We start from the raw sequence: 25,167 nt of genomic DNA on the forward strand, positions 1-25,167 counted from the left end.
TGACAACTCTCGATGTTTTTTTTAATGAAAATATTAACTCATTATTAGTTATTTTTAGATTGTACACTATAATTACTAATTTTTCTTGAGCTATAGGACAACCTCTTCATTGCAAAATCTCTAAAGAGATAAAAAATAATAATTTTTAAATAGATTTTATTTGACAAATCTTTAAAGAATCTTGATAATAATATTTATACATTACTTGCTTGTTTTTAGTATTAGGTCACAGAAATAACAACAAATTTCATAAGATATTCCCACATAAGTCTTAAGAAATAAGAATAAAGCATTTAAGGATTTTTATATAAATGAATTTCTTCCTTTCTTGAGTTAGATGAATGGGATCAATATTCATTGATCAAGAAATTTACTTTTTGTTTTATAACTCAAAGATACAATTTAAATACTCTATTATTTATGTGATTTTTTAAAAGTTATATATTCATTGATATGGGGTACACGCGCTTGCGCGCGTACCCTAAGACTAGTCTTACAAGAATTGGTAATGCATGCTTGGCGGTTGATTACCCTACTTCTGATCAATATAAACTGGTAACCATAGGGTTGTTGGGTGGAAAAGAAGGGTATAAGTTTCAAGTATTTTCATCCGAGGGATCTGATGGTATGTGGCATAAATTCCAATTGAGAATGGACTTGAGCAATACTTTCAGTAATTTTCTCAGTAGAAACCCTGTTTATGTGAATGATTCCGTGCATTGGCTCAGAAATGATGGTCGTGTTGTTGCTTTTAATACAAAGAGAGAAGAGGCTACAACTCTTGACCTACCTGAGTTCATCAATCATCATGATTGCCGTCACGTGAAAGAGGTTCGACATTTGTACGAATATGATTCCGAGATGAACAGACTTAAAATTGCAGCAGTTTTGGACAAAGACGATAGGGTAATTCTTTATTGCCTGCCTTCCTTCACCCCAACATTAGCCAGTGTTCACAAGACACTCTTTAGTCACAGTGGACCAGAAACATCTGTCAGCTATTACTGCAACATTATATGAGCTCAAAAGATTTATTACTCAAGGCACTTGTTAATTAAGTTAAATTTTGTATTTTATTAGTTATTGCTATGTCCTGAAGGAGACTGAAGGTAAGGACTAGATATTCCAATCAAATTTAATGTCTTTTTTTTCTTTAAGCATTTCATACTATCAAGTTAACTGGTCCAATAAGCTATTAATAAAGAAAATATTGCGTGCCTAGATTCTTTGTGGATGTATTTCATTGTCGAAAGATCTGGCATAAAACTAAATTGGTTCTCAAAAATAGACACACTCCTCCGCGCCCTTACTTCTATCATCCTCCCCCAAACCTTCATCGTATGGCTTAATAGCTTGATACCTCTATCACAATTTTTTATATCTCCCTTGTTCTTATACAATAAATTAAGACCAAGATGACTATAATATACCCTATTACTCATTTTGGGAAGGATGGTCACTATACGCTCATTATGGGAAGGATGGTCGCTATACTCTTGTATGTGATACCGTACTCCATGATAGGGAGGAATAAATCCCTCACGAAGACCATATCCCCCGTTCAAAAGATAATATTTATCCATAAAGCAAAATTAAAGCTCCCAAATAGCTATAAGCTAAACCAAACATATCCATATTAAAATGCTGGAACAAACCCTTATGAAACAAATATTTAACCTTGTTCTCCATATCAATTGCCCTTGTAATGGTACTTTTTCATTTTTAACATTTCTAGGGGTTTTCAGCAGCAAGGAGATCAAACAAATCTGAAAAGAAAATCACACACACTGTTCCTAAAGTATTTAGGAAAATAGAGATGAAACTACAAAAAACACAAAATGAAAAGTTAAAAATTGTATTGCAGAACGTCACTAAATAACGAAAAGTACCTTTATCATTGCCGAAAAACGGTAGCCCACGCCAGCAGAGAATAAAGGAGAGGTTCGCCAAAACCCTAAATTAGTGCGATGGTGAATGGAAGAGAGATTCTCGAAAGCTTAAACTGAAGATCGGAGAATATTGGGACCGAAGAGAGACAATGAAAAGTATGACCGATTTGGGAAGGGCACCAACGGAAGGGGGGGGGGGGGGGAGGGGGAGGGGGGAGGCACGCATTTTTGTTTTGAGGAAAATGTTTTTCCTTCAAATTTAGGAAAGTCATATTCTCCTAATTAGAGAAAAATAGTTTGTTAAGAAAAATATTTTCCATATTTATCTCAACCAAATAAGAAAAAATAAAATAAAAAACATTTTCCCCTAACCAAATACACCCAAAATGTTATAAATAGAATTGTATTTATGGTGAATGTCTATATTTAGAGAGATTCTAGGGTTCATTGCTTGGTGGCTAAGTCACTCTCCCTATAAATAGAGGGTTCTATTTTATTGTAATTCATCTCAAATCAATAAGAATTCTCTCTCCCTACTTTTCTCTGCAATACTATTCTTCTACTTTTATTGTTTCATAACACGTTATCAGCACGAGACTCTAACCAATTGAGTAGAAGCTTTGGGGTTGAGCATAATGATTGTCAATTGTTCCATGAACTTCCTTCATGATTAAATTCTGGATTTAAGGTAAGTATCTTACTTTATTTTTCTCTTTTAAATTCTTAAAATTCTATAACTTGATTTTATATACAAGCAAAGACAACAAAGTTTGATTATAACTCTAATGGAGTTTGTAAGAAATTATAACCACCTGAAGTGGTAAAATTTCTATGTCTTGCCATGATCAAATTCATGTATGATTATGAGCACAAGAAGTGGAAACCCGTCCCATTGAATTTGCTCCATTCTCATTGCCTTAAGAGAATGTGATAGCAATATGCAATAAGTCTAAAAGAAGATAAAATTATTACCATAAAGGTATCAATGGATGTGGACGTGGTAATAGACGAAATTATAATCGTCATTATCACGGTAATGAGAATAATAAGGATTCTCAAAATAAGCCTTCACTCTATGAAGTTAATGTTTGTCATCGATTTGACATAAGATTTCGTAAAGCACATACAGATGACTATGGTCCATTCATGATGTGAATGTGAAAACATCTGATTTATGAATACATATTCATTCTTGGAAGAATATAAATGTGCTAGTGGTAGTGAATATACCACACTCGCCTCTAAAAGGAGGTTTGAGATGATATAAGAAAATAATGTCATTATTATGGCATGAATGGTCATTGGTCACGTACCTATTGCACGCCAAAATATTTTAGCAATGTGATTGTTAAAGAATAACATTAATGCAAGAAACATATCTTGCATATAATTATGACCATAACCATAATGGTATAACTTTCTCTTTAAAGAGATATTCACCATATGGATGTTGATGAATATGTGGTAGTACCAAACTAATTGAGAGCTCTGGAAGAGCCAATTATTACTATTTTGGAGGAATAAAATTGATTATCAATAAGGCATTGTATTGTAGTAAGTCTGAAAGAAACTTAGTTTCCAAAGTATAGCGAAAGCGGTTGGTCATATTGAAATAAAGGAAAGATTTAATATCTTCTATTACTACAACTTGTAGCGGGGTAATATGCATGTGAAAAGCTACTCGCTTTATTCTTCAGTTTGTACTACACAAACAAAAGAATGCCATAATAAAGTGGATGTTTATTGATATAAAAATCCATATCATAATAAACTTGGAGTTTATCGATAATTGCACACGTCGTGGTGTAAACCTAGTCTTTATCAATATTGATAATTTATTCAGTTGACATAATTGGTTTAGCCATATCAATTTAAGCATGATGTGCAAAAATAAAAGAGAATTCACATGAGTAAATATTAAAGAACTAGAAAGTTCTTTATGAATTCTCTTATGTTGCCTGGTCTCATTAATTAATATACCAACTAAAATTGGGATTGAATCCCATGAATGCTGGAAATATCAAAGGTGAATATGGGCCCATTCACCTGCCATGTATACCACATAAGATGTATCTATGAGATGGTTGCATGTGAGATTATTATTAACCCGCAACCTGGTGTTTGCGAGGTAACTTGCTCAATAATTTAATATAGAGCATAATTTCCAGATTTTCTATTCAAGAAGTTCATCTTGATAAGTTGGTTTACATCACAATTGGTTTAGCAAGATGATTTATTGAGTTGCTCCACTTAATAGCTAAACTATTGCTTATGAGAACAAAGTTATCTATATCAATTTGATATATGTTATATACCAAAGTATATTACATTCTCCCCTCACAAGTGGTTCAGGGTCAGGAACCAAATAATTTCATCTTATTATTATTGATCTGCGGTGTATATTTTGATTAACACCATAACGCACAAAGGTGGATTCTCAAAGTTGAGGTAACAAGTTAGTTTTTCTAACATGAGGGGGAGACATGATAAACAGTTGAGAAAAAGTTACGTGGAATGAATTATCATTTGTACATTTAGATCCTCGAATAAGATAATATGAACTTGAAGTTCATAAAAGGATAATTCATTTGCAATATATTGCAAAGCATGCCAGACGCATTTGCTGACCCAAAGAAAGTAACTATATTCTCACTACAAATGCTCCTATTAAAATAAGTCCTAGAAGGACAAAGTCTATGGTACGCTTAAAGCGTATAGACAAATTGGTTTCAAATAAACTTCTTGATAAAGAAGATGAGCAAATGATCTAAATGATCATAACAAAGGAGGCAAGTGATCTAGAAGATGAGCAAATGATCTAAATGATCATGACATAACACTTCACAAAAATCTCAGGAGAGATTCAGGTACCTGAAAATATAAATGAAGAGAGATCTCTATGTTATGTCTTTATAAGAAAAATAAGGAGGTTGGAACCGATATAAAATGTTCGTTGACGACATCTATGATAGCGCTAAATATATATGAGGATCTTAAGTCGGAAGAAACAATTTCGAATAGAATTGGTTTCACGTGAAAGACATGTAGTTTTGAACATGTAGTTCAAACACTTGAAAGTATAAAGTCAATGGTATGTGCAATCAATTTTCGATATCTTATATGTCTAGCATGACATGAAAACTTGATATGCATCTAAAGTATACTCTATGGCTTATATGACTTAATTTATATGACAATCCATGAAGGATTTAAGTTGCTTGAAGCATATACAATTCTTGATCTTGAAGTACCACTTCCTCAGTGCAATTTGTGCACAAATGTATCTTGCTATAACTATAGGCATGATAATATGATAGCAAGAGTTTTCACCTCTATGTGAAGATATTGAACTGACGATTCCGACAAGATCATATGAAGACAATACATCTATTAGGGATGATGATTTTAAGGTGAAACAAATTCGTTCAAGTTAATATGGCTGACTTGTTTTCAAATCTCTACCAGATATCTTTTAAAGATGGTGCACAAGATTGGAATGCAAATGCTTAAGGATGTGAATTGATGCTCTCATCAGGGGGAGTTAATACGCGTTGTACTCTTTTTCCTTTACAAGGTTTTGTCCCACTGGGTTTTCCTTGCAAGGTTTTTAACGAGGCAACCAAAAGGTGTATTATTAGATATGTGTACTCTTTTTCCTTCTCTAGAATTTTTCCCCACTGGGTTTTATTTTAGTTAAGGTTTTAACGAGGCACATTATCTGTTGAATAGACATTCAAGGGGGAGTGTTATAAATAGAATTGTATTTATGGTGAATGTCTATATTTAGAGAGATTCTAGGGTTCATTGCTTGGTGGCTAAGTCACCCCCTCCCTATCAATAGAGGGTTCTATTCTATTGTAATTCATCCCAAATCAATAAGAATTCTCTCTCCCTAATTTTCTCTACAATACTATTCTTTTCTTTTATTGTTTCATAACACAAAAGATAATTTGCTCATGAAAAATATTTTTTCCTTTACCGAACACAGACTAGATTTTCGTTTCCTTTCATTTCGAACAATCTACTGAAATAAATATTTTGGATTGGAAAAAGAAAGAGAAAAGAACAGATGCAATCATACAGACCATGCATAGAAGAAAAGAATGGAGAGGATAATTGGAAACTACAACATCAGACGGATTGGGCTTCTTTTGGGCTGCAGGTCCACCAATCCGGCCCATTTAGGTGATAAGCAAAATTCGTGTGCAGCTCAGGATCACCATAACCTTCAACTTCTCATCTACACTCTTCCAACCAGAAGTGTGTGAGCGAAGAGCAAAACAAAAACGTAACCATGGCTTCTTCTTTGCTTCTCTCTCCACTTTCTAGCTTGACGATTACTGAAAATCACGAGCTGGGTTCTGGTAAATCAACTTTCATATCCAATCCCAATTTCTCCTTTGCAACTTCTGTTCACAGTCGCAGGCCAAACGGCGTTCGAGGTTATTGTTACAGGTCTCCGGTAGCTAAGTCTTTGGACCATATACCCCAAAAATTCAGACAGGAAAATCTCAAAGATGGACGTAAGTGTCCTTTTTCTATTTCCATTAATTTCCTCCTTTTTTAAATGGATAAGTTCAAATATGTATCCCTAATTTGGCTTTAAAAAAAACAGATTGGTTTATCGGTGAGATTGAAATGCGAAACTGTTGAGAATAGTCAAAGAAGTGGTATTTTATATGCGAATTGTGTACCATTATATCTTTGCATAAAACTTGAGCTCACTTATTAAGCAAGAAAGAGTAGAAAAAGAGCTGGTAACTCAATTAGGAGTTAGCCCCCAATTAAAAGGATGCCCTATATTTGTACTTATCATAGTTTTTCACTGAAAAAGGAGAGTCCACATTTCTGCTATAGAAAAACTTATTGATTCATGACACACATATATGGGTATATATTTGCAGGAAAAAAGCACACTTATAGCTGCTAACTCATGGGCCACGAGACGGGCTCTTTATACATATGGATTATAACATGTTATATGTGTTTTACCTTGCATTTTTTTGAGTGAGGGTATTGGTGTTTCTATAAGCACTTACTATTGATGTAAAAACATATGAATCAAGGGGGTAGAGGAGGAAGGAACTACTTTATGTGTTTTTAAATGGAAAAAGAATTAATGTTTAAGCTCTCTATGGTCATCATTCAAGTGAAGGCATTTGTGAAATGGTCCTTTGCACACTTTCAGCAGTTCCCTTATTCTTGTCTGCTCTAGTTTTTTCAATTTAACTTTTTTCGTTATGTTTTTATCTTTTTTGAAATTTCTTATTATTTTGTGAAGATTTTGCTGGAATTTTTGTTCGGCAGCTTCTGCTCTTAATCATGTATACTATCTTTCTGTAGTACTGGACAACTATAAAAGTGCCCCTCAGTATCTTTATGGCCTTAGTCCTTCACAGATGGATATGTTCATGACAGAAGATAACCCAGCCCGGCGACAGTCAGAAAGTGTCACTGAGGTATGATCTTTTTTAATACCCGTTTCATGGTTTCCACGTATTTTAGTGGGTTTATGATGTTAATCGTGTTAAATTCATCTACATATCCCATTACAAAATCTGTCTTTGTAGAAATGACATTTAATATGTTTTTATCTAACAGGATAGTATATCTTCAGCCAATAACTATCTGAGCAATGGTGGAATGTGGAGTATGTCTGGCATGAATGATCGGGGCCCCTCGAAATACAGCATGAGCGTCAGCATGTACCGTGGAGGAGCAAGAGGATCTGGAAGACCTCGAACTGCGCCTCCTGATTTGCCATCTTTGCTTTTAGATGCTCGAATTGTCTATCTGGGCATGCCTGTACTTACCTTTACCTGGATCTTGCCTCCCTTTAACTGGTTTCATGCATTTTACATTTGCACTGTTCTTATCCTGATTTTCATCTTGGTTTATCGTTTGATTGCCACAGATTGTACCAGCTGTTACAGAGCTACTTGTTGCTCAGTTTATGTGGTTGGATTATGACAATCCATCAAAGCCTATATACCTATATATAAACTCATCAGGCACACAGGTAAGACAGTTTTCCTCCAATTTTTTTCTCCAAATGCATTTAGTTTTTGGAACAAGGTAATATATGGAAGCTAGAATAATTCATCTAGCTCATCTTTCATTTGGTTGCTTAATTGGAGGAGAATATGAGTTATCAATTACATAGTTATAGCAAGGGTTGGATGATTGATCTTTTAGGATGATATATGGTGGGGATTGCACATAAAGATTTGTGAGTCTTATTTGTGTCTGTATGACTAAAGCCCTCACGTGCCATTGCAAATGAATTATGCATAATAGACTTGAATAGGTTTGCATCCATCTGCATACTTGCATGCATTCATGAACACTCACAGATGGACGGTTCACTAAGTTGCTCAGACTCGGGTGCGGGCATCCGATACGGGCACGGATCTGAGCGTCGGATTCGGAAAAATCTAAATTTTTAAATTCGGGGGTGTGGATCCAGGTATGGATACGGGTGCGGGGATTCGGCTAAAAAAAATTCAAAATTATAAAAAATAGAGCTATAAAGAGAAAAATAAAGCCATTCAACGCCTTCCACCAACTCTCTATCCATATCGATGTTATTGTCTACCAGAAGTCCGTTTTTCTGGAACACAACCCTTGAATTCTTGGTTTTTCTGGAACACAAAGCAGCAAATATGAGACAAAAGTACTACAATATTGAAGGTATTCCATTTCCCATATCTTAAATCTGTTTTATTTTTAATTTTGAGAAATCAAAATCTCAATTTCCCCCCAAATTTGTGACGGACTCTGGTCAAAATATCCAAAGTTAGTTGACCAAATCCGGGAAGTATCCCGCTCCCGTCCCGTGTCGAGACAGGTGCGGCACCAAAAACGAAGAGTCCGCGCAACTTAGACGGTTCATAATAGTTAATCTCGGAAAAATTTTGATATGGATGCTACAACCTAAATTGTGCGGACTCTTCGATTTTGGTGCCGCGCCCGTCCCGATTCGAGACGAGGACGGGGACGGGATATGTCCCGGATTCGGTCCAACCGACTACGAACACTTTGACCGGAGTCCATCGACAAATTTGGGAGAGAAAGTGAGATTTTGATTTCTCAAAATCAAAAATAAAACAGATTTAGGACAATGAAAGAATAATGTCCATCTTGGAAAATGAAAGATTAAATTCTACAATATTCATGTGAGTTTTTCACATAATATCTCTCAAAATTTACAATATTTTTATAGCTCTATTTTTTATTAGCCGAATCCCCGCACTTGTATCCATATCCGGATCCGCACCCCCGAATCTTAAAATTTAGATTTTGCCGAATCCGATACTCGGATCCGTCCCCGAATCGGATACCCGCACCCGCGTCCGAGCAACTTAGGCTACAACAACAAACAACAACATTCTCGGTGTATTTCCATAGTGGGGGTCTAGGGAGGGTAATGTGTACGCAGACCTTATCCCTACTTTGGGGAGGTAGAGATGCTGTTTTCGATAGACTCTCTGCTTAATAAAAGCGGTCCTCAAGAAAAGCATTACCCCTGCCTATGTGCTGTCTAATGTACATGCTTAAACAAAGTATTCATGTACACATAAATTAGTTATTACTAGCACAGCTGACCTGGACGCCAACATCATAAAAAAAAATGCATCTACGCATCATGTGTTGTAAATAGTCTACATCTCAAAAGAAAAAAATGTTACTGTCAATAGTCTGGTGGGAAAGCTTCAAATGATTATAAACTACCAGGTTTGTTCTGCTGCATCATATCTCTGCAATTGATGGCACAATCTTCCTAAAGTAAGGATAATGTATTTGGTTTTTCTCATTATGATTTATCCAACTTTCAAATTGCAAACATAAAATGGGATCACTGATATGGCTAATCTAGAGAATTATTTGCCACTGGCCAAATGTAATAAATGATGTGTTCCTGGGCAGTAGTCAACCAAGAATGTATATACAGGGATGTGAAATCTGGTGTCNCTCCATTCTCAATTGCCTTAAGAGAATGTGATAGCAATATGCAATAAGTCTAAAAGAAGATAAAATTATTACCATAAAGGTATCAATGGATGTGGACGTGGTAATAGACGAAATTATAATCGTCATTATCACGGTAATGAGAATAATAAGGATTCTCAAATAAGCCTTCACTCTATGAAGTTAATGTTTGTCATCGATTTGACATAAGATTTCGTAAAGCACATACAGATGACTATGGTCCATTCATGATGTGAATGTGAAAACATCTGATTTATGAATACATATTCATTCTTGGAAGAATATAAATGTGCTAGTGGTAGTGAATATACCACACTCGCCTCTAAAAGGAGGTTTGAGATGATATAAGAAAATAATGTCATTATTATGGCATGAATGGTCATTGGTCACGTACCTATTGCACGCCAAAATATTTTAGCAATGTGATTGTTAAAGAATAACATTAATGCAAGAAACATATCTTGCATATAATTATGACCATAACCATAATGGTATAACTTTCTCTTTAAAGAGATATTCACCATATGGATGTTGATGAATATGTGGTAGTACCAAACTAATTGAGAGCTCTGGAAGAGCCAATTATTACTATTTTGGAGGAATAAAATTGATTATCAATAAGGCATTGTATTGTAGTAAGTCTGAAAGAAACTTAGTTTCTAAAGTATTCGCGAAAGCGGTTGGTCATATTGAGATAAAGGAAAGATTTAATATCTTCTATTACTACAACTTGTAGCGGGGTAATATGCATGTGAAAAGCTACTCGCTTTATTCTTCAGTTTGTACTACACAAACAAAAGAATGCCATAATAAAGTGGATGTTTATTGATATAAAAATCCATATCATAATAAACTTGGAGTTTATCGATAATTGCACACGTCGTGGTGTAAACCTAGTCTTTATCAATATTGATAATTTATTCAGTTGACATAATTGGTTTAGCCATATCAATTTAAGCATGATGTGCAAAAATAAAAGAGAATTCACATGAGTAAATATTAAAGAACTAGAAAGTTCTTTATGAATTCTCTTATGTTGCCTGGTCTCATTAATTAATATACCAACTAAAATTGGGATTGAATCCCATGAATGCTGGAAATATCAAAGGTGAATATGGGCCCATTCACCTGCCATGTATACCACATAAGATACATCTATGAGATGGTTGCATGTGAGATTATTATTAACCCGCAACCTGGTGTTTGCGAGGTAACTTGCTCAATAATTTAATTTCGAGCATAATTTCCAGATTTTCTATTCAAGAAGTTCATCTTGATAAGTTGGTTTAGATCACAATTGGTTTAGCAAGATGATTTATTGAGTTGCTCCACTTAATAGCTAAACAATTGCTTATGAGAACAAAGTTATCTATATCAATTTGATATATGTTATATACCAAAGTATATTACATTCTCCCCTCACAAGTGGTTCAGGGTCAGGAACCAAATAATTCCATCTCATTATTATTGATGTGCGGTGTATATTTTGATTAACACCATAACGCACAAAGATGAGTTCTCAAAGTTGAGAAAACAAGTTAGTTTTTCTAACATGAGGGGGAGACATGATAAACAGTTGAGAAAAAGTTACATGGAATGAATTATCATTTATACATCTAGATCCCCGAATAAAATAATATGAACTTGAAGTTCATAAAAGGATAATTCATTTGCAATATATTGCAAAGCATGCCAGACGCATTTGCTGACCCAAAGAAAGTAACTATATTCTCATTGCAAATGCTCCTATTAAGTCCTAGAAGGACAAAGTCTATGGTACGCTTAAAGCGTATAGACAAATCGGTTTCAAATAAACTTCTTGATAAAGAAGATGAGCAAATGATCTAAATGATCATAACAAAGGAGGCAAGTGATCTAGAAGATGAGCAAATGATCTAAATGATCATGACATAACACTTCACAAAAATCTCAGGAGAGATTCAGGTACCTGAAAATATAAATGAAGAGAGATCTCTATGTTATGTCTTTATATCTTTATTAAAATGTTAAACCGATATATAATGTTCGTCGACGACATCTATGATACCGCTAAATATATATGAGGATCTTAAGTCTGGTGAAACAATTCAAATAGAATTGGTTTCATATGAAAGACATGTAGTTTTGAACATGTAGTTCAAACACTTGAAAGTATAAAGTCAATGGTATGTGCAATCAGTTTTCGATATCTTATATGTCTAGCATGACATGAAAACTTGATATGCATCTAAAGTCAACTGATGGCTTATATGACTTAACTTATATGACAATCCATGAATGATTTAAGTTGCTTGAAGCATATACATTTCTTGATCTTGAAGTACCACTTGCTCAGTGCAATTTGTGCACAAATGTATCTTGCTATAACTATATGCATGATAATACGATAGCAAGGGTTTTCACCCTATATGAAGATATTGAAATGATGATTCCAACAAGATCATATGAAGACAATACATCTATCAGGGATGATGATTTCAAGGTGAAACAAATTCGTTGAAGTTAATATGGCTGATATTGTTCATCAAATCTCTACCAAAGATCTTTTGAAGATGGTGCACAAGATTGGAATGCAAATGCTTGAGAATGTGAATTGATGCTCTCATCAGGGGGAGTTAATACGCGTTGTACTCTTTTTCCCTTACAAGGTTTTGTCCCACTGGGTTTTCCTTGCAAGGTTTTTAACGAGGCAACCAAAAGGCGTATTGTTAGATATGTGTACTCTTTTTCCTTCTCTAGAATTTTTTTCCCACTGGGTTTTATTTTAGTTAAGGTTTTAACGAGACACATTATCTGTTGAATAGACATTCAAGGGGGAGTGTTATAAATAGAATTGTATTTATGGTGAATGTCTATATGTAGAGAGATTCTAGGGTTCATTGCTTGGTGGCTAAGTCACACTCTCCATATAAATAGAGGGTTCTATTCCATTGTAATTCATCCAATATCAATAAGAATCCTCTCTCTCTCTCTTTTTCTCTGCAATATTGTTCTTGTTCTTTTATTGTTTTATAACACATCTCTTATTGTTAATATATTTGTTTAATAATTACTACTATAAGCTTTATTATTTCGTACTTCTTGATTTGATGTAAGTAAATTTTTATCATTGCATAACTTAAGCCTACTTAATGGATGAACTAAATTGCAGCTAAAATTTATTTAAGAATTTCAAATTATTATTGATGTTCAATTTCCGTACAATATTTTTTATTATATTATTTATTTGTTCAAAAAGTTCTATTTAGTGTTCCAAATTTAATTTAAGTGAATTAGAATTTAATTTATAATTTAAAGTAATTATTCACGTAATTCAATCACATTTTACTCAATTCTCTATTACAGAATTGTTCATTATATTTAAAAGTGTTGGTTTTGAAAGATTGGATATGCTCAAATGATATATCAATAATTAAAATTAAAAATATATAGATTTTGTTTTAGTGATGATGACGTTTTTCTATTTAGATGCTTAAACTATAAAATTATACTTTTTGCACTTTTGTATGACAAATATAGAAAAGCTGATGATAATAGGTGAATTTGACTATAATCACACCTTAAATAATCACCTTCATGATTTGCAGGTGATATATGTACAAGAAAGGCTAAGGAGCAGTTTTGGAGTCAAAAATTGGATAAAAGAGGCCAAATGTGTAAATTCCCAATGAAGCCACGCCCTGCCAGCCCTTAGAATTCAGAGAACTGGTTTGGCCGCGGTTCTACCGCGACCGCGGCAGAACCGCGGTGGAAAGCAGCTGCAGAACTTTAGTGATTCCACGAGGGTGATTGGCCGCGGTTCTACCGCGACCGCGGCAGAACCGCGACAGGCGCAGAAAGTTCAGGGGTCAAAGTGTCAAATACGGGATTTTTAGACCTAAACCCTATTTAAAACATTAGACTTCGCCCAAGAGAGGCATGTATTGATTTTTAAGGTTTCTTAGCAAGGAAAACCATTGTGAGAGAATACTCTAAACATCTTTCTTCTTTTCTTTTGATTTTTATGATGAATTCAATCTTAGTTTATTTTCCCATAGCCATGAGTAGCTAAATTCCTTGTCTAAGGTTTTGATGGAACCTATTGGGTGATGAACTTCTTGTTTATGTGAATACAAATTGCTAGTTTAATCTCTATTTGTTCAACTTCGTGTTTGTTGTAGTTAATTGACAGGATCCTCAATTAGCTGTGCCTATTTAGTGTGCATAACTTGGAAAAGAGTGCATATTTAGGGTATTGTTGAACAACACCACTCCTAGATTATTAGAGGAATCTATAATTGCGGGTTTAAAGGCGGGATTAGGGATAACGAAGCCTTGGGTGTAATCTAAAGTGAATCGTGCTAAATAAATTAAGCTAGTGTATCTTGGGAGAGTGCAATAGTAGATTACTGTGATTACTCGGGAGAGATTTGCGGTAAGATTAGCGTTCATGATTGATAGAGATGAGTGGGTAAATTTGTATGAGCATAAACAGAAGGGATTCCATCAATAGGGGAAATCATTGCCTTAGCTTTTCCTCATAATTGTTTACAACCTTATTAGTTTAGTTTACAGCTATTTAGTTACTTGCAAGCTAGTTGTTAAAGAACATTCAACTGAGATTTGAATATTTGGAAAGCTGGTTCTGAAGAATTCGTGGGTCTGAAGATAGTGGTTGATAGGTTAACTCTCTGTGGATTCGACCCTGGGCGTAATACTCGGGTTATATTTGCAACGTCCGCAGAGTCCTTTTTCTAAGGCATAGTTGGGCGTGATCAAATTTTGGCATCGTTACCGGGGAGTTAACGGAATTATCAATTGCCATTGACAGAAATACAAAGATTCTTATTGTAGTCAGTTTTCTCTCTACCAACTTCTTCATTGAAAATTTGACGGTTGTTGATCTGGGTGCACAGGTGTATGCCTAGAAATTCTACGAGGACTGGAGAACTACTTGAAGGACTTTCAGACCCCGAGAAAACATTCCGGGCATTGAATCGTGTTAACAAAAGACTTCAACAACCCCAACAAACACATAAATTCGAAATTGACATGGGCGACATAAACAACCCCAGCGGGAACGTCAGGAATGAGCAATTGGCACCTCTCGTGCCTGAGGGTGCACTATATGACTGGGCACAACCCACAGCTGACAATCTGGCCACTGCCATTGTTGTGCCCGCAATACATGCTGAATCGTTCTAGATCACAAATAACATGCTACACTTGTTGCAGAACAAGGGACTCTTTTCTGGGACACAAACAGAAGATCCTTAGCAGCACTTGAAGAACTTCCTGTCTATATGCAAAACTCAAAGGCAACCCAACGTGACTCCGGAAGCAATCAGGCTATTATTGTTTCCATTCTCGGTGACAGGAGCTGCTCAGGTTTGGCTAAACTCGCTCCCCATAAACTCTATAGAAACTTGGGATGAGTTGGTCAAGCAATTTCACAACAAGTTCCATCCGCCCAACAAAACTGCTCAACAAATTGATGAGATTGTGAGCTTCAAACAGAAACCAATGGAGACACTACACGAGACATGGGGCAGGTTTAAAGGAATGTTGGTTATGTGTCCCCACCATGGTGTTTCAGAACAGATGTTGGGACAACGATTTTACATGGGACTGTCAGACAGCATGAAGAATATCGTTGATGCCTCGGCTGGTGGGGCATTCTTGAGCAAGACTTGGAGAGAAGGACAGAATTTGCTCGACAAGATGGCGCAGAATTCGGGTTGGACAACTAGGAACGCACCTATCACTCTAGTGGTGCACTCAGTGCCTCTTGATCCTTCTAATACAATGGCTGAAAATATGGCGACTCTCTTGACACAAATGAGCATCCTCACCAAAAAGGTGGAGGAATCAGGGCAGAAGCAGCAAGTTCATATAGTAGATACTACCAATGGGGGCTTGTGCACATCTTGCATTAGCCAGCCAATTGGTAATCCTTGGAATACTGAGCATGATCATCATCTCAGCACCCTGAAGATATGACTTGGCTAACTATGGGGGTCAGAGGCAAGGTAATCAGAACTGGGGTCAGCAGACTCAGCAGCAGTACAGGCCACCTCAGCCACAGTATAACGCCGGAAACATGGGAGGCATGAGACCCCCAAACAACATGGCACCGTATCCTAGACCACAGGGGTACAACAATCAGCAGCAAGGGTACCACCCACCTCAGCAACAACAGGGTGGAAGACAGGAAGACGGGTTTGCAAGACTTGAAGCAATGATGCAGCAGGTTATTGGGTCCAATGCTAAGATAAATGAAAGGGTGGATGCACATGATGCAGCTATCAAAAATATTGAGGTACAAGTGGGCCAGATTTCAATGTCACTTAACAATCGTCCTCAAGGGACATTACCTGCATATACCCAAATCAATCCAAAAGATCAGGGCCCAAAGCAGCTGATGGCGGTGAGTCTACGNGTGGAAAGCTTCAAATGATTATAACTACCAGGTTTGTTCTGCTGCATCATATCTCTGCAATTGATGGCACAATCTTCCTAAAGTAAGGATAATGTATTTGGTTTTTCTCATTATGATTTATCCAACTTTCAAATTGCAAACATAAAATGGGATCACTGATATGGCTAATCTAGAGAATTATTTGCCACTGGCCAAATGTAATAAATGATGTGTTCCTGGGCAGTAGTCAACCAAGAATGTATAATACAGGGATGTGAAATCTGGTGTCCTCCCATTTGTTGACCATGCATAAACTTTATACTATGTTAATGTACCATGCTGATTCTCTCTCGCTATACATTGCCCAGAATGAGAAGATGGAGACTGTTGGTTCTGAAACAGAGGCGTATGCCGTCGCTGACACAATGGCAGTAAGTATAACTAGACTTTTATGTTACTTATGTTGGTCACTGTATGGAGTTTAATGTTTGTGCTAGCACTGCCTGCCTTAGTTGAGTTTTAAAATAAAAAATGAGATATGAACAAAGCCACCAGTATTTATCCATAAACAGGCACGTATGGGGTGGAGGGAGCGGGTGAACAACTTGATGTAACTTATCTGTCTGTATGTTGCCCAAGACTTTGATCTTCATTCATCTAACTTATCACTTGTGTTTTTAAACTGTCAATAGTACTGCAAATCAGATATCTATACAGTGAACTGTGGCATGGCATATGGTCAAGCAGCAATGCTTCTGTCACTGGGAAAGAAGGGGTTCCGTGCTATGCAGCCAAATTCATCTAGTGAGGCTCAACTTTTCTCACTGAATTATGTTATGTTAATCCTAACTCTGGTGACTGTAGAACAATGCTCTTTTATGTTTCTAGTTTATATATGGGTACGAATAATGGACAGGAATGCACAGATGTTGCTTAAGGGTGTCTATTTATCAGCATGGCAAGTTGAATCACTGTTTTACTTGACACACCCATGGCCTGAGGATGGTTTCTTATAATGCTTCTACACTGTAGTATCACACAAGTGCTGCTATATATTCACAGCCAATCTAATGGTTTAAAAGTTCTAATGATATATGATAAATCAAGGATTTTTGAGTGTAGAACAGAAGTTGCTAAACTTCGATTTTATAATAACCTGCTGTTATTCATCAATCCTCTATGTTACTTCCTTCATTTCCTCCACACCCCTTTATTTGCTCTCCCTTTTTTTTGGGGGGTGGGGGTTGTGGGGGGGGGGGGGTCGTTGTGGTTGGTGGGGAGGGGTTAAGGTTAGAAGCAGAACAAAATATTTCCATGACTCATGATAGCTATCTATATCATTCAAAGGCCTGTACATGCTCTCATGCCTGCCAAATTTAGTCTAGTTTTCACTTTACTTCTTTGGGTTTTCACACTCTATTGTTGGATTGCAGCAAAATTGTATTTACCTAAAGTCAGCAAATCCAGTGGAGCAGTGATAGATATGTGGATCAAGGTCTCTCTCTCTTTCTCTCTCTATATATATAGTTAACTCCATGTGTTTATGTGTGCTATAAACACTAATGAAAGTACTCGTTTGAATTTATATTTTGCATGCATGGGTGTACATATGTTGGCAATGTATACACCTTCGTATCCAGGTCTATACCTGTCACTTGTCACTCAAGTATTCTGCTATTTTGCCTCCGCAGGCCAAAGAACTAGATGCAAACACTGATTATTACCTTGAACTATTAGCGAAAGGAATTGGAAAACCAAAGGAAGAAATCGAGAAAGATATTCAACGCCCTAAATATCTGCGGGCACAAGAAGCCATTGACTATGGCATTGCAGACAAGATAATCGATTCAAGAGACAATGCATTTGAGAAAAGGGTAATTTACTTCAAATATTTGCCAGTTACCATGTTACTACTCTTGTTTCATGTTGCTCACAAATATTTCTGTTATCAGAACTATGATGAGATACTCGCCCAATCTAGAGCTATGAGGAAAGCCGGACCAGGTGCTCAGGCTGCTCCATCTGGCTTCAGGTGACTGGAAGAGCGGTAATGGTCACAAGCTTTCAGGAACAACTGTTGTTCCCTTATAGTTTCGAGGAACAAAGTTGCTGGTTACTTGGTCTGTGCCGGTATAATGTAATTGGGACAAAGCACGTATTGTGGAAACCATGTTTGAGCTTGTGAAGTATAGGGGGTTTACAACTATCATGCACAGGTCTGCGAAAAGTACTCATAATGTCAATTGGTTGTACCAGTATCAAACAATCAGATAGTGGCAGTGTATGGTATAAATGAATATAAATCTCTCTGATGTCATTTTGCGTTTAACATGTTCCATATCATTTACCAGTTTGCAAATCCAGATTTATGGTGGGCTATGGTAGCTTGAAAGTGGTAAATTAGGTTACATGCTTAGCGTCTTGCTTGAGCTCTGGCGAATTTTTTGCTGGCAATATTGAGACCCATCAATTTTTTCTCATTGCATATGCCTTACAACTTCAAGTTTTCCATGGAAATACAGCCAAACGAATTCTTACAAATAGTTTTTCTTTTGCGAGAGGAAAGAAATGCCGGTTGACAACCACCTAAGGCTACACCAACAAAAAAGTGATTTGAAATCCATAAGTGGACGGCATAAGCCACTTTATTTTGAAATATATGCATAGCCCTTGTCAATTTTCGGACTAAAATACAAGTTCCAATTTCTCTTATTTGCGAAGGGAAATGTAGTTATCCCATTTTGATGAGTACCTGTCCTTCGATCAATCTGCTTATTTGAAGAGAGATTTTTCTGCACTTCTATTTTTCTTTGAAGGGGGTCCTGACCTTCTAGCAGTAGCGTACGCACAACTTTTTACAAGCGGTGTCTCATTTAAAGAAATGAATAAACAAATAAACCATTATAACAATATCTTACTAAAAAAAAAATCAAGTACATTAGATACTACAACTCTTCTCTACGAGTTTTTATTTTTTGAAACGTATCCATAATAGACTTGCTTCTGGAATAGTGAGTTGTTTGAAAATATGCACCCACAACCTCGTTATTCTATTAGCTCTATCTTCCCAAAAAAAAGTCTTAGAATTTTAAATAGTCTCCACCAATCCTATGTCAGAAAAGTTTAAGGTTTTAAAGAATTAACCTAAATAGCAGCTTACTTAATCTCTTAAACTAAAAATAGCCGGCGGATGTAAAATATACATAAATTCATGTACAATAGATTTATAGTTATGTATAATTAATGTATAATCTATGAGTACCGGCTAGAAAAAATAAATATTGAATTTGGCCTGCTATTTGTGTAACAATCCCGGTAATTTATTGGGAAAGAGTCAAATAGTTGTATAGGTTGTGGACTTCGAGCCCATGACCTGTTACAAGTAATAAGTAGCACCCAACCAACAAGCCACTGGACTGCTTTGTTTCAAGTGACGTCCTTTTTATTATTTGTCCGAATATTTCTGCTTGAGTTATTATATACACATATATTTAGTAAAATATTTTGGAGCAATTGCTACGTTGAAGACAAGGAAATTAAGTAGAAAGTAAAAATTAAGAAAAGGGGAAATATGTCATGTATTTTCGGTACTCCAATTCTTGTACAATCATTGCCCTAAATAGTGGAATAGGACAACTGCATCCCTTTTGGAAATATCTAGACAAAGCAATTAGACTAAAACACGTGTCCCTTGAGTCAGTTAGCTAATTTGGGAACTTAGACAACTAATTGAAAATAGATAAACTTCTGGACTAAAAATGTAAAGACTAAAAAAACAATTGAAGTTACGAAATGGATAATTTCGTAACATTCCATTCCCCTTCAGAACATTACTTGTTGCCGGTGGGTTGTCGATCAAACTTAGGAAATTGGGAGCGCAGAAAGGAGTAGTCTTCCCAGGTGGCCTCTTCTTTAGGCAAATTAGCCCACCGTACTAAAACTTGAACGACAGCTTTATTCCCTTTTTTGACCATGCGTCGTTCTACGATTTCCACTGGTTCTATCAAGACTTGACCTTCATTGTTGCAATAGGAGGATCAACTGAGGGAAACACATTTGAACAACCTTGTTTCTTCAATTGCGACACATGGAAGACGGGATGTATTTTTGATTCTGCCGGAAGTTCAAGTTCATAGGCCACCGGTCCAACTTTTCTGATGACTTTGTAGGGTCCAAAATACTTAGCCCTCAATTTCAGATTTTTGCAAATGGCCACAGACGTTTGGCGATAAGGTTGAAGCTTGAGGAACACCATATCTCCAATTTCAAATTTCCGATCACTTCTTTTCTTATCGGTAAATTGCTTCATCCTATTTTGTGCCTTCTGGAGGTTATCACGCGGTACCTTGCTCATGAGTTGTCTTTCTTTTAGCAACCTATCCACAATCTCTAATTTTGTCTGCGACACTAGCTCAAAGGTGGGCTGTGGAAGTTCATACCCATAAAGAGCTTTGAATGGCGACATGAAAATTGCTGAATGGTTGTTATACCAAAATTCCGCTAATGGAATCCATCTGCTTCAATCCTTGGGTTTGTGCCCAGTCATACAGCGTAAATACGTCTCCAAACATCTATTTAACCTCTTTGATTGTCCATCTGTTTGTGGATGGTATGCTGTGCTGAGTTTCTGCTGGATTTGTAATCCTTTGAGCAATTCTTTTCAGAAATTACTGACAAAAAGTGGGTCTCTATCAGATACCACTAAGAAAGGAGTTCCGTGCAATTTAAAAACATTATCGAAGAACAATTGAGCTGCTTGAGCTGCATTGAAAGGGTGGGATAACGTTAGGAAATGTGCATATTTGGTGAATTTATCGATGACTACCAGAATGGTGTCTTTCCCATGTGACTTTGGAAGGCCTTCGATGAAATCGATTGTCAAATGCTCCCATGCTTTGGAGGGAAGGGGCAGTGGTTGTAATAGTCCGGGGTAAGAAACATTTTCCCCTTTGTTCCTTTGGCAAATCGCGCAAGCCTTCACCTTTTCCTTGACATCCTTCAATAATGAAGGCCAGTAAAAAATTTATCTTAGTTTCTGGGCATGCATTTCTTCAATGTCTTTCCCCGAGATGCCCATTACTTCCAACCCATACTTGTCCATTTTTTCGAAGAATTCCCTGTTGATAAGTGGTGTCTGGTACTGCGGCTGCATCTAAGCTCAGTTGTTCAATGAGCTGTTGGACCACTGGTTCATTGTTGTAACTCCCCACAATTTCTCAACCCATTTAGGTTGTGTTACAGAGAGTCCATGGCATTCTCCTGAATTTTCATGTTTGCGGGATAAGGCATCTGCCACTGCATTATCTGTACCTTTCCTATAGTGGATTTCATAATCAAGACCCATCAATTTTGTGATACCTTTGTGTTGTAAGGCTGTTGTTATCCTCTGGTCACGAAGGTACTTCAGGCTGAAATGGTCAGTGCGGATGATGAATTTATTAGGCTGTATATAGTTTCTCCACTTTTCTACTACCGTCAAAAGCGCAATCAGCTCCTTTTCATAGGCGGACACGCCTAAATGCTTGGGGCTGAGAGTTTGGCTGAGGTACGTAAGAGGTTTCTTGCTCTGCATAAGCACTGCTCCTATCCCTGTCCCACTGGCATCAACTTCAATGACAAAAGGTTGGGAGAAATTGGGCAAGCCAAGTACAGGAGCGCTTACCATTGCCTTCTTCAGTTCCTCGAACGCCTTGGTGGCTAGGTCAGTCCATTAGAAAACTCCTTTCTTGAGTAATTCTATGAGGGGTTTGCTTATCACAGCATAGTTCTTGATAAAACGCCTATAGTAACCCGTTAATCCTAGGAACCCTCTTAGATTCTTCAAATTGTTGGGCCTAGGCCAAGTCACCATGGCTTTAATTTTAGTCACATCTGTGCTAACCACTTCACCTGAAATAATGTGACCAAGGTATTCAACCCGCCTTTGGGCGAAACTGCATTTAGAGTATTTGGCAACCAACTGGTTCAACTTTAGCAACTCAAAGACCAACTCTAGGTGTTGTAAGTGTTCTTCCAGCTTGGTACTATACACTAATATGTCGTCAAAAAAGACTAGAACAAACTTCCTTAAAATTGGCCCAAAGATTTCATGCATTAAAGCTTGGAAGGTAGCGGGTGCATTTGTCAGTCCAAAGGGCATGACACAAAATTCCCATAAGCCATGATGTGTTCTAAATGTCGTTTTATACTCATCACCTTTCCTCATAAGAAGTTGGTGATAATCGGACCTCAAGTCCAATTTTGAGAAATTTTTTGCCCCATGTAACTCATCTAATAGATCTTCCACCACTGGAATGGAATATTTATTCTTCACAGTGATCTCATTGAGTTTGCGATAGTCAACACAAGATCGTCACGATGAATCTTTCTTGTTAACTAAGATCACTGGGGAAACAAATGGAGAACAACTATGAGAAATCACTTGGGCTGCCAACATTTCTCTCACCATCTTCTCTATAATATTTTTCTGTTCGTATGAGTACCTATAAGGTCTTTGATTGACTGGATTTGACCCTGGTATAGTTCAATGGAATGATCACTCTTCCTTGTCGGTGGTAACCCCTTAGGCTCTTGAAACACCTCTGAATATTTTTGTATCAACAATTGAATTAGCCTAGAAATCGTGGGCTCTTGTGGGGTCGTTTCTGCCACCAGTTGGGCTGTGAAGATGCACTGACCCAAACTCAATAGTTTTTTAATGGCCTTAGCATCCTTAAGTTCCAACGGGCCCTCCTCCTCCTTACCCAAAAGTGTAATGAATTTCCCTTCCTTAAGGAATGAAATACTGTGAGGACGACTGTGTAACACTACTGCAACTGTTGTATTGACCCAGTCCATTCCCAATTCACTCCCCCTGCCTTCAACACTCTCAAATCAAACTCGAATAACTCACTGATGTTTTATACTTCAATACCACACAAGAGGGGGGGGGGGGGTGATTTGTGTGGTGTCCAATTTTTCGCTTAAGTTGTTTATGGAAGGACCTGGTTCTTCCATGTGTTCCAACTACTACTGGTGCGGAATAATAAGTACAGAAATTAAAGAACACAAAGATTTTACGTGGAAAACACGTGGCTCAAAAGGTGAAAAAACCACGACATACTTTCTAGTAGGATTTTCCCAAACTCTCCACTAAAATCACTGAGCCAAAAACTGCACTAACAAAACACTTTTGTAAACTTAGGATTAACTCTAATCCCGTTGTAGCACACAGCCTCAACTGTTGCGACAACTTCAAGTTAACTCTAACTTGAAAACTCTAAGTACCTAACAAAATTGCTTCTAGATAAAGCTGAAAGGTACAATATGAAAGCACCTACTACAATTGAACTAGAATAAAAGACAGACACTTGGAATTGGTTCTTCTATCTGGTTCAAGTAGCTTCAGGTTTGCACGCTTGGATCACACAGAAATTGCTTGCAAAATTGCCTTGCTATTTTGCTCTCAATTCACGTTTAACTTCTATTTATGTGTGTTACATGTAAAAGAGAACAACACTGATATTTATGGAGTTAGCAAATAGAGATTGACTAGAAGTCTGATGCTACTCTTCCTTGGTGGAAGAGTTCTAGTTGATCTCAACCTCTAACTCCTCCTCTTTCCTAAGCCGTGTTCTCTTTGAGTAAGGAGTCCTTCTCCTTATCCAATATGCAACCTTTTCGATCAGGATCAGGAGATATCACTTCTGTTAAGATAAGTTTATCTCCTTCACATGCATCTCACATGCTTGAGTTAACCATATCTGTGCTTCACTAGGATGGACCTGGTCCATGTCTGAGTTCCTTTGTCAGTCTTCAAAACTCACCTTTACTTGGGCCACCAAATTCCCCCTTTTTGATGATGACAAACTTTGTGCTTTTCATACACTTAGGCCCTGTCAGAACTCAGCTCAATCATCAATGCAAAATTAGAAATTTTTCACTTATCATCAAGGACCAGGTTCATTAGGTTATAAACATCACTATTCAGAATACAAAGCACAATATCTCCCCTTTTGGCATCATCGAAAAGTTTCATAAACAAAGTGTGATCTTCAGATTTTAAAAATTACTCATAGCCACTGGGGAAAATGCAAATGCATTCATGGATTAATCATCAGTAATCAACTACACATATTCAGACTATCAAGGAAAAATAAACAGTCAACAAGAGCAAAAACAACAAACTTCATTGATAGAGAATATGATTCTGCCACAATTCACAAAAAGAAACAAAAATAGTTAAAACATGAGCAAAACAAAAAAAAATCCCTAATCTGGGTCACTGAAAGATCTGGACAAGGTTCAGGAAATGAAGGCTAAGGCAATTAAGGCTTGGAAGAACTAGAGTATTGGGCTTTGGCTTGGATAACGTGCAGCATGTCTTGAAGAATGCCATCATTCTTCTCCTTTTCCTTTGTGAGCTCAGTTTTGAGAGCATCTCTCTCAGATTCAACCTCTGCCAAACGAGTCTTCAGCCTTGCTATCTCAGCATCCTTTGCCCCACTCTCCTGCAATAGAGCTCTGACCTTGCTATTGATATGTGTCTTCTTAGATGAACTAGGTTCATTGGGAATGGCATTAACCTCATAATCACAAGCAATCAGAGTATTGATTCCAAAATGGTCTTTGCTTGTGGCCATCTCCCACTTCTTCAGTGGCACCTTACAACGAGCATGAATAGTAGTGAGAATAAAACCATAAGGAGTGGCATGGGCCTTGGAGCCATTGATAACCCTATCAAGCAGCTTGATCATAAATCCAGGCCAGTTGATTGGCCTCCCACTTTCAAGACACTCCATCAAAACCAAATCCATGTAGTTAGCAATGTGTCTTCTTTCTTGCCTAGGCAGCAAACACTTGTTGACAAATTCAAACAGGACTTTGTGGCATGGCTTCATTTCACTCTTATAC

General features: G+C 36.9%; 1 protein-coding gene across 1 annotated transcript; it reads left to right on the top strand.

The window, feature by feature from the left end:
- Window positions 1-6,055: 6,055 nt before the first annotated feature.
- On the top strand, window positions 6,056-18,622 carry LOC109218065 (ATP-dependent Clp protease proteolytic subunit-related protein 1, chloroplastic). Its single transcript, XM_019382385.1, has 9 exons — window positions 6,056-6,412; window positions 7,233-7,348; window positions 7,491-7,694; window positions 7,804-7,908; window positions 16,644-16,706; window positions 16,968-17,079; window positions 17,709-17,770; window positions 17,967-18,149; window positions 18,228-18,622. Exons 1-9 carry the CDS (start codon window positions 6,184-6,186, stop codon window positions 18,309-18,311), a joined length of 1,158 nt encoding a protein of 385 aa, XP_019237930.1. The 5' UTR covers window positions 6,056-6,183; the 3' UTR covers window positions 18,312-18,622.
- The last annotated feature ends 6,545 nt before the right edge of the window (window positions 18,623-25,167 follow it).

This window comes from Nicotiana attenuata, unplaced genomic scaffold, assembly GCF_001879085.1.
Source record: "Nicotiana attenuata strain UT unplaced genomic scaffold, NIATTr2, whole genome shotgun sequence".
Taxonomy (NCBI): domain Eukaryota; kingdom Viridiplantae; phylum Streptophyta; class Magnoliopsida; order Solanales; family Solanaceae; genus Nicotiana; species Nicotiana attenuata.

Coding starts and splice junctions, on each gene's coding strand:
- LOC109218065 (XM_019382385.1), top strand. CDS start 6,184: ATGGCTTCTTCTTTGCTTCTCTCTCCACTTTCTAGCTTGACGATTACT. Junction 7,909..16,643: donor TAAACTCATCAGGCACACAG/GTAAGACAGTTT, acceptor TACATTGCCCAG/AATGAGAAGATGGAGACTGT. Junction 18,150..18,227: donor ACAATGCATTTGAGAAAAGG/GTAATTTACTTC, acceptor TTCTGTTATCAG/AACTATGATGAGATACTCGC.